The sequence below is a fragment of the Galeopterus variegatus genome, unplaced genomic scaffold (assembly GCF_000696425.1).
Source record: "Galeopterus variegatus unplaced genomic scaffold, G_variegatus-3.0.2 Scaffold664, whole genome shotgun sequence".
In the NCBI taxonomy this organism is placed as follows: domain Eukaryota; kingdom Metazoa; phylum Chordata; class Mammalia; order Dermoptera; family Cynocephalidae; genus Galeopterus; species Galeopterus variegatus.
The window spans coordinates 461,255-469,899 of NW_007726775.1; the positions used below are offsets into that span (position 1 = coordinate 461,255).

Below are 8,645 nucleotides of genomic sequence, written 5' to 3' on the forward strand. Positions count from 1 at the left end.
GTAGGGGCACAAAGTCCTGCAAGCTCCCTCTCACAGCTCTTGAGTGCCACACCTTCCTTATTAAGTCACTATCCACTGAAAACCCCTTCTTCTCTTGCTTAGTTTTCCTGGCTTCCCAGAAGAACAAGCCTATTGGAAAGAAGGAAATGATTCAGAGGTCCAAAAGGTAAGGCCAAATAAACAAGAGTAATTATAAAAGTATAAATCAAGCCACCAAGTGGTCAGGATCTCTGCCTTGTCCCCCAAAATAAAGGCATTATTCTCAAATTAAAACATTATGAGAAATTAAGTTGTAAAAGTAGTTTCTCAAGGCACTGAAAGAGAAAAGAAAAATAGTAGATCATGCTATGAATGACTCATATTACAAAAGAGGAAAAGAATTCCCACTTATTTGCATGCCTTAGGCTCATCTTTATTAGAAACCTAAATATAAATAAAGAATATTTTGAAATAAAATTAAATATGTATTGAGGCTAGCTATACCCTTTGTCATGGCAATCCCAGTTCTAGGAATTTATCCAATAGAGAGAAATAATGGAGTATTCTCTAAGACACATTAAGTTAAGCTTAAAAAAAAAATTAAGTTTCAGAAGCATATGTACACTGTTACCATTTGTGGTCTTCACAAAGATGTATTTGTGCTTACATAGATGTGTATACTTTTATATGCATTGAGTATTTCTGGAAGACAAAAAACTGGTAATAGTGGTTGCCTTTGGGAGAAAGGACTGAGTAGCTGGAGTACAGAGGTAGGAAAGAGACTAATTTTTCACATTTTTATATTTTTTGAATTTTGTGCCATTGCAAGCATTAACCACTCATTAATTAATTAATTAAGATTATGCATATTATTGATCATGAGCATGCCATGGAATTACTAGGTTAAGTATTACTTTTTAGGGGTTCATTGGAGACTTGCTTTAATAAGAACACTTTTATAATTGGCATCATGCTTCTTCAGAATGATGGTTCTTGAAAACACTATCTTATAAAATTTAAGTATTCCTCTTGAAATCTTGTTTTTACTCTCTCTTTAGTAAACCCTTTCCTTATAGATAATACAAAGGGATGCTTTAATCCAGTGGTTCTCAGAACGTGGTCCATGGGCCCCTGGAAGTTGCTGAGACCCTTTCAGGGGTTTGCAAGATCAAAACTAATTTCAAAATAATACTAGAACATTATGTGCCTTTTCACTGTGTTGACATTTGCACTGATGATGCAAAAGCAATGAGGTAGTAGGGGGAGTAAAACTGCTGGGGCCTTAGCACTATTCCAGAAGGTGGCACCAAACCATACTAGTCTAGTAGGCATTGTATTCTTCACAGCCATCTGCCAGCAGTGTCACAGAAGTACACATAAAATACTTCTGCTGCATACCAAAATACAACGACTGTTTCGAGGAAAAGCACTTATGTCCTTGTTTGTGTAGTGAGCTGAACTAGCTGTGTTTTTTGTTTTTTTTTGTTTTTTGACCAGTAAGGGGATCGCAACCCTCTGTACAGTGTGGTCCGCACCACACTCAGCCAGTGAGTGCACCGGCCGTCCCTATATAGGATCCGAACCCACGGCCTTGGCTCTACCAGTGCCGCACTCCCCTGAGTGAGCCACGGGGCCAGCCCCTAGCTGCCTTTTTTGTGAACATGACTTTTACTTGAAAGAATAACTGACAGATAAACTGATTATTCCAATTTAGGTATATGACAGACATTTTCTTAAAAATAAAGAAATGAGTCTGTCACTTCAAGGAAAACAGCTGACAGTATTTGTTGCAAAAAAGAAAATTTGTGCTTTCAAGCAGAGAATAGAAGTCTAGAAGACTTGTATTCATCATGAGTTTGACAACTTCCCAGTACTTAGACTTTTCTGGAGAGATCAGCAGTGACGTTAACAAATGCGATGTTTTTCATATAATATAAATTTGTCAACATTTGGAAGATCTGCCTAACTGACTGGACCAGGATTTTCCAAATGATTTTTGCATGACGTTACAAAATCAGGCATGGATAAAAGATCCATTCAAAGTGCAAGATAGACTGATAGATTTTTATGTAAGAGAGTATAAAAGGTTTATCAATGTGATTTCAGATATCCCCTTGCAACTAATTTTTAAGAAACTACCACTTGTCAAGTTTTGGTATCAAAGAAGATCAATAGTTGTCTGAAAAGAATATTAGATTACTCAGCTATTTTCCGACTATGTATATGCCTAAGCTGGATTTTTTTAAATGTATACTATAACCAGAGCATTATATAACAACAGACTTAATACAGAAGCAGATATAAGAATCCAGCTATCTTCTATTAAACCAAAACACTGCAACAACAAAAAAAAAAAAAAAGTAAATCAGTGCCACTCTTCTCACTTTAAAAAAAAGAATGTTTTTGTTTTGGAAAACATCTTTATTTTTTATTTTAAGAACATAGGTTATTTATGTTAGCATGTAACAGTCTTATTATTATTTTTTAGTAAATTAAGAAAATTTTTTTAATTTTTAGTTTTAGGGGCCGGCCCGGTGGCGCACTGCTACAGTGCGCCGCTTGGGAAGCGCGGTGGCGCTCCCACCAAGGGTTCGGATCCCACATACAGACCGGTTCCTGCTCACTGGCTGAGCGAGGTGCAGGGAGCAACACCTAGGGTTGCGATCCCGTTGCCGGTCCCGGGCCGGTACGGGTGTGACACTGAGGGTTGCGATCCGTTGCCGGTCATGAAAAAAGACAAAAAGGGAAAAAAAAAATTTTTTTTTTTAGTTTTAATTTTTAATATGGCATAATAGATGAAATCTACATTGGGCTCCTCAACTTTTAGAGTGTAAAGGGATCCTAGGTCCAAAAAATTTGAGAACCTTTGCTTCATTCTAACTCTGTCACAGAATTTAATTAGGCAAAATTATACAGCGTTCATTGTGAGTCAGTTAATTACACTCTTACCTCAGCAAGAGGTGTCCTTGCTGTAAGGGACTATGAAACTTGAATACAGGAAGACAGGCAGGGCATCTTCTGTAAGGTTATCAATGCTTTCAATCATAAACATGCTTGTGGGTGTAGATTAAGTACCCATCTTCTGGAGAGGATCTTGGATTTTAAACTGTGCATTTGCATTAGAGTGGTTCTATTGAATTTCATTTCTTGTATGGCCCCTTTTCAAGGAAGTGCTCCACTTCCACCTAAGAAACATGGAATTTAATGGGATGTTAAATATCATCTAGTTCACCCTTAATTTTTAGGAAACTCAACCCAGAGAAGGAAAGTAATCCATCAAGTTAAGGTCAGACCTGGAGTTAGAGCCCGGAGTTTGGGCTCCCGATCCAGTACTCCTTCAACTGGATCATGTCGAGGATTGTGTCTCTGGAGCTTGTGTTACTCATCATCTTTTCCCATCACCCCCACCTCACCTGCTTTCCACCTGTTCCCCTACACTCCTCTCTATGAAGCCTTGTCTCCATTCTTACCAGTATTCACATTTCCCTAATTTAGGTGTCCTCTCTCTCTCTTCTCCTATTCCCTGTCTGCTCCTAACTATTCTTCAAGACCCATTCAAGCCTAATCTCCTCTCTGAAGCCTTCCCTGAATAAGTTTCTTCTTCTGTAACTCTGTGTAGCATTTTGTAGATATGACTATTATAGTACTTTTCCTTTCCATTATTTTCCTTGAGTTTAAAAATATAGTAGTAATACCCGTTCATTATCTTATGTTGAAACAATAAATACATTTTTGTGTGTAGAGTGGACAGCAGAAGTTCACCTACATCCCATTTATCCCACTCTTTTCCCAGAAGTAACCACAATTAGGAAGGTTTCATTATGTTTTTATTTATCTGTCTCCCCTTCCGGATCATGAGCACTCAGGCTAGGATGCCCTGTGTCCAAGTGTCTAACAGGGGCCCAGGCCTGTCTATGAGGGACTAAATACCTGAAGAGCAGTAGAGCTTAGGGAGGTGTGCTGAGAAAAGATCATGTGCCTCTGTACCTTGGTAACCTCACTGCTTTCTGTCTTTTCACTATGCCATTTCTAAGGATTTATGAGCAGCTTCCAGAAGTACAGAAAAAGAGAGAAGAGGAGAAGAGGAGATCAGAATATAAGTCATACCGGCTGCGAGCCCAGCTGTATAAAAAGGTCAGCCGGTCCTCTTTCTATAGCGTGATGTATCCAGTTTATCAGGGGAAAGAGAAATTGAGAGGAATACCTCTGACCTGTTTGAGTACTCACTGAGAGTTAACCACATTGGAGGAGTGAACTTAAGCTCAAAATGTATTGTACAAGCGCTGAAATTTGGAAGATAAGGCACCCGTGATTAGATTTCAAGTCAGGTTTAGCTCCTCAGCCTTAATTGTGTAAGGCTCTTTCCATGCGTGCATTTGGAATGAAACCAAATTTCACACATAGGAGTCAATTTAGGCATCATGATGGAAATGTCCAAATCTATCAGAATTGTCAGGTTTTCATTCTAGAGTCCCAAATGATGATTTTATGTCCCTCATGGGTAAGTCAGATACCTCTAGAACTGTTCTAATGAACTGGAAAATGTCTGAGTGTGACATAAGAGTTGTCATCTTGGGTGGTCAGAAGCCTTCAAGCTGCCACCATTTCCTGCCCATAGCCCTAGTGGAATCAGTGGTGTTAAGTCCAAGAACCTGACAGGGCAGAGGTCTTGCTATTAATTAATTCCCTGAGAAACTAGACTGGCTGCTGTGCCTGAAGGGCCATATCCTTCCCTGTTTCCTCCCCAACCTACTCAGCATACGCCAGAGAATTCTGAAGGTCAGAAACCAAAGACCCGTTCATGCCAGACTGATGTGGAATTGGAACTGCTTCTGGAGCTCGCCCTCAAGCCCAGGCCAGCTGTCTCAGGAGGGGAGGCCCCTGGCACTGAGCAGCCTATCTTGTGTGTCGCACCGCAAGACCAGGCCTCTCATATTTGTGAACTGGTGGATCGATTAGTCTATCAGGATTATAGATTATCTATACCCATATAGAAATAATAGTGATTATAGACCACCTTTCTCAAATATTTCAAGAAGTATTGTTTGTATAATTACCACAGTTTCCGCAAACTAGTAAAACAAGTTTCTGAGTAAAACAAGATTTGGGTAGAAGTACACTAGTTCTCTTCAACGACGTGGCTGGGGTACGGAGTGGCAAGAGTACCTAACTTCTTTCCTGCCTTTCTTTTCTTCCACAGAAAGTGACCAACCAACTCTTGGGGAGAAAAGTTCCCTGGGACTGACATAAGATTATTTTCCTCAGAGCCTTGGAATTATATTTTATGAACCTGGAGAAGCATAATCCTTACTTTTATGAGTCTGGTTTAATAAAGCTCACTCTTTGTCCATGTGTAATTTAGATATAGTAACTTCTAAAGAGTCTAGGGCACAGTGGAGATTAAAATTACATATGGTTTGGAAATAACTGCCCCCAGGGCTGTGTGATGCAATGATATTATCTCTTAATTCTAGCCAAGAATGATTCCCTTTTTTGTATGTGTTTTTATACTTTTAGACAATAAATAACTTTTGATTTACTCATAGCAAAGCAAGCAGTAGAGGGTCATTTGTTTCCTACCTGGAGAGGGGCAGCGAGCTGTGCAGTGTCTCCTCTGAGTGTCTAGATACATCAATTGAGGAAAATGGGCTCTTAGAAGGAAACGTGGCCCATCTTTTAAAAACAAAATGCAACATGGTGAGAGACCTGTTGAGGGCTTTGTGGAGAGAGTGTCTGGTTAAGTACCCATGAGATGTGCCCAGAGACTCCTGGCAGACATGGGCACCTTGGGTCCAGAGCCTTGTCTCAGCCTCACTACAGCTGCCCCAGGGACTGGCTTTGAAAGCTGGGAAGAAAGGCCACCAGCCTCCTTTGGTGGATTTTCTTCCACCCACACTCTTGTTTTTAGGATTGATGCCTCAGACCAGTCATCATCACACATGAAACCAACATTTATAACTTAGAGAACAACTCTGAAAAAGATGAGTTAATAAATGAGGTAATGCATGGAAAGCACTTAATCCAGTGCTGGATCAGAGTATAACAGGATTTTCTTTCCCTGTGGCCTGGAAAGTGCTAAGCAACCTCACTGTAAGTTCAGCGCCCCCCCCCCCCAGCAGTCACCTCCCCAGAAGTCTTCCTGAGAGGCCTGTATCAAAGAGCAGGCCCTGCCCCCAAGCCCATTCAGAGCTTTCAGATGTGCCACCCAGGCCCCCTTTCAAACCCAGAAGGACACGATTAGGATTCAGGTGTGTGAGGTTGACTCCTGCTTCTTCCCTTTCTTGCTGGGCAAGGTAATTAACTTTGGGCCAGTTTACCTCTAAAATTAGAGGATTAATACCTATTAAACCCCCTTTCAGCTGTCAAATGCTGTGACTATTTATGTGTCTTGTGACACATAAAGAAAGTATTGCTTTCTTTTTTTTTTTTTTTTCCTTTTTGTCTTTTTCCGTGTCCGGCAACGGATCGCAACCCTCAGTGTTGCCCCCGTACCGGACTAGGACCGGCAACGGGATCGCAACCCTCGGCGCTGCTCCCGCGCCTCGCTCAGCCAGTGAGCGGGAACCGGTCTGTATGTGGGATCCGAACCCTCGGAGGGAGCGCCGCCGCACTTCCCAAGCGGCGCACTACAGCAGTGCGCCACCGGGCCGGCCCGAAACTATTGCTTTCTTGTGACACACAGAAAGTAATAGTTGTCTCAAAACGTGGGTCTGTAAGGAAACCAGGGCAGGGTGGATGGAGTCTGATTAGAAATGATGAGTATGATTCTCTTTAGGCCCAAGGCTGTGTCAGTCAAGACACCTTCCCAGTGCAGTTAGGTTCGGGGTTTAGGAAGCCCCAGGTGGCAGCTGGCAGCCAACTCCTCCCAGCCCCAGCCAGAAAACACCTTCTCAGGAATGCTACTACAGGTGCACTGGGGGAACCTGTTAGTATCACCACTAGGTTCGTTTAAACAGGAAATCTACAGACTTGCATTCATATTTTAACAGTCTTCCCCTTGCTACCAGCCAGAAGCATGGTCAGGGTGTAAAGTCAAAGCGCAGAATGGCAGGGAGCAGGGGCTGGGTGGCTGAGAGTTCTCACAACTGCAGTCTTCCTGCTCCTCCTGTGCAAAGAGACCTGTGGCTGAGTGCTGCCTGGAGAATCCTCACAGGCAATCCTAGCACCTCTTCCACAATCTATTCTGCCCCCAGAGCTCAGGATGGTTCGCCCACTCTGCACACATTGGTCCACACTGAGCGCCTGGCAGAAGCCACAGAGTCACCACCTCATGTTACCTCTCCTGAGGCCATCAGGTTGCTCTTTGCCCCCCTCCACAAGCTACACACATATCCCACACCAGGACCTTGCTCAGAAGGTGTTTTCTCCCCATGCCTGGCAAGACCTTGAGCCTTGTTTTCGTTCTTACACAGGTGCAAAAAGCCCAGGCTGAGGCTGGACCATTACCCCTGATTGAGTGGTGGTGGGATTCACTCTTGAATTGTCTCTGCCTAGGCTTGGTGAGAACCCACTGCCCTCTTTTCTTCTGGAGGGTAGACTCCAGCCTCCTCAGTCACTTCTCTTCCCTGAGGGCAGCTTCTGTTACACACCCCCAGCAAAGACCACCAGGTGAGGGAGTGCATAAGAAGGCACAGTGTTTTAACTATAAATTACAATGCATTTTGTGTCCCAAATGATTGTTCTGGCCAGTCATTAGAAAGTTTGGCCAAGCTAAACTGGTGACATCTTTATCCAGTTGGGAGCTGGGTGATTTTAATGTATGATGTTACTCTTATTTTTATTGGCTGTAAAGCCTTGCTTCCACAATTTCTCACTAAATACTTGGGCCAGGGGGTGGGAGGTGCAAAACAAAATAGTATCAAAATTTAAAGCCAACATCGTTAGCCTCTAGGGGAGCACTGTTGGCTCATCTTCATTGCCCTTGCTTCAGTAAGTTCTTACTGTTGGTCCCCAACTTAGAGGCTGAGAGCCTTGGCCAGGCAGGAAACTGGGAAACCACCCTCTCATACTCAGGAGACACACTTGTGGCATCCTATGACAGGCAAGAGTCATAGACATCCTGTGTCAACTGAAAAGCCCAGAAAATAACTAGGACTAAAATACTCATTGCTACAGAGTTTCTTGTGTTTTTTTCCTGAATCTCCCATTAGTTAGTAAGTTCCAGGGAGGCAATAATTATGACTTATTTGTTCCCTTTGTTTCACCAGGGCCTAGCACAATGTGTAGCACATGATTGTTTCAGTAAAAATGTGTTGAATGGCACACAGAGAGTGATCAATCCAGATTAGAGTCCAGAGGCTCTTGGAAAGACCAGGGAAATTAACTGATAGGTTACCTGAGGCATCTGAATGTTATGAAGAGACATTTAGACATCTGATAGAGTTTGGAGTTGAAAAGTGATAAATACATAGAAAACGGAGCAACAACAAAGAAATCAATGATCAATTCCAAGGAAAAAGATCCAAAGCAAAAACCTGCAGGAAAGGATGACTAGTCATAGTTTTACTGTGTAGCTTATCTTAAACACAGATATTGGTGTATCCCAAATGGCTATCTAACCACATTGGGAAGCAGGGAACAGGGAAGGGTGCGTGCATATGCATGTATGGTAGGGACTTTTCAACCCCTGTGGCGTGGCAGCTAGGCAACAGAAGCTAAAACTGAGC

The 8,645-nt window shown here is 42.4% G+C and overlaps 1 protein-coding gene across 1 annotated transcript in view; it reads left to right on the forward strand.

Moving 5' to 3' along the window:
- The window catches only part of ALMS1 (Alstrom syndrome 1), a 201,300-nt gene extending 195,771 nt beyond the window's left edge, over window positions 1–5,529 (forward strand). Inside the window, exons 21-23 of the mRNA XM_008571165.1 lie at window positions 103–166; window positions 4,014–4,113; window positions 5,180–5,529. Coding sequence (XP_008569387.1) covers window positions 103–166; window positions 4,014–4,113; window positions 5,180–5,224 — 209 coding nt within the window. The 3' untranslated portion in view covers window positions 5,225–5,529. The remainder of the gene's footprint in view (window positions 1–102; window positions 167–4,013; window positions 4,114–5,179) is intronic.
- Window positions 5,530–8,645: the final 3,116 nt, after the last annotated feature.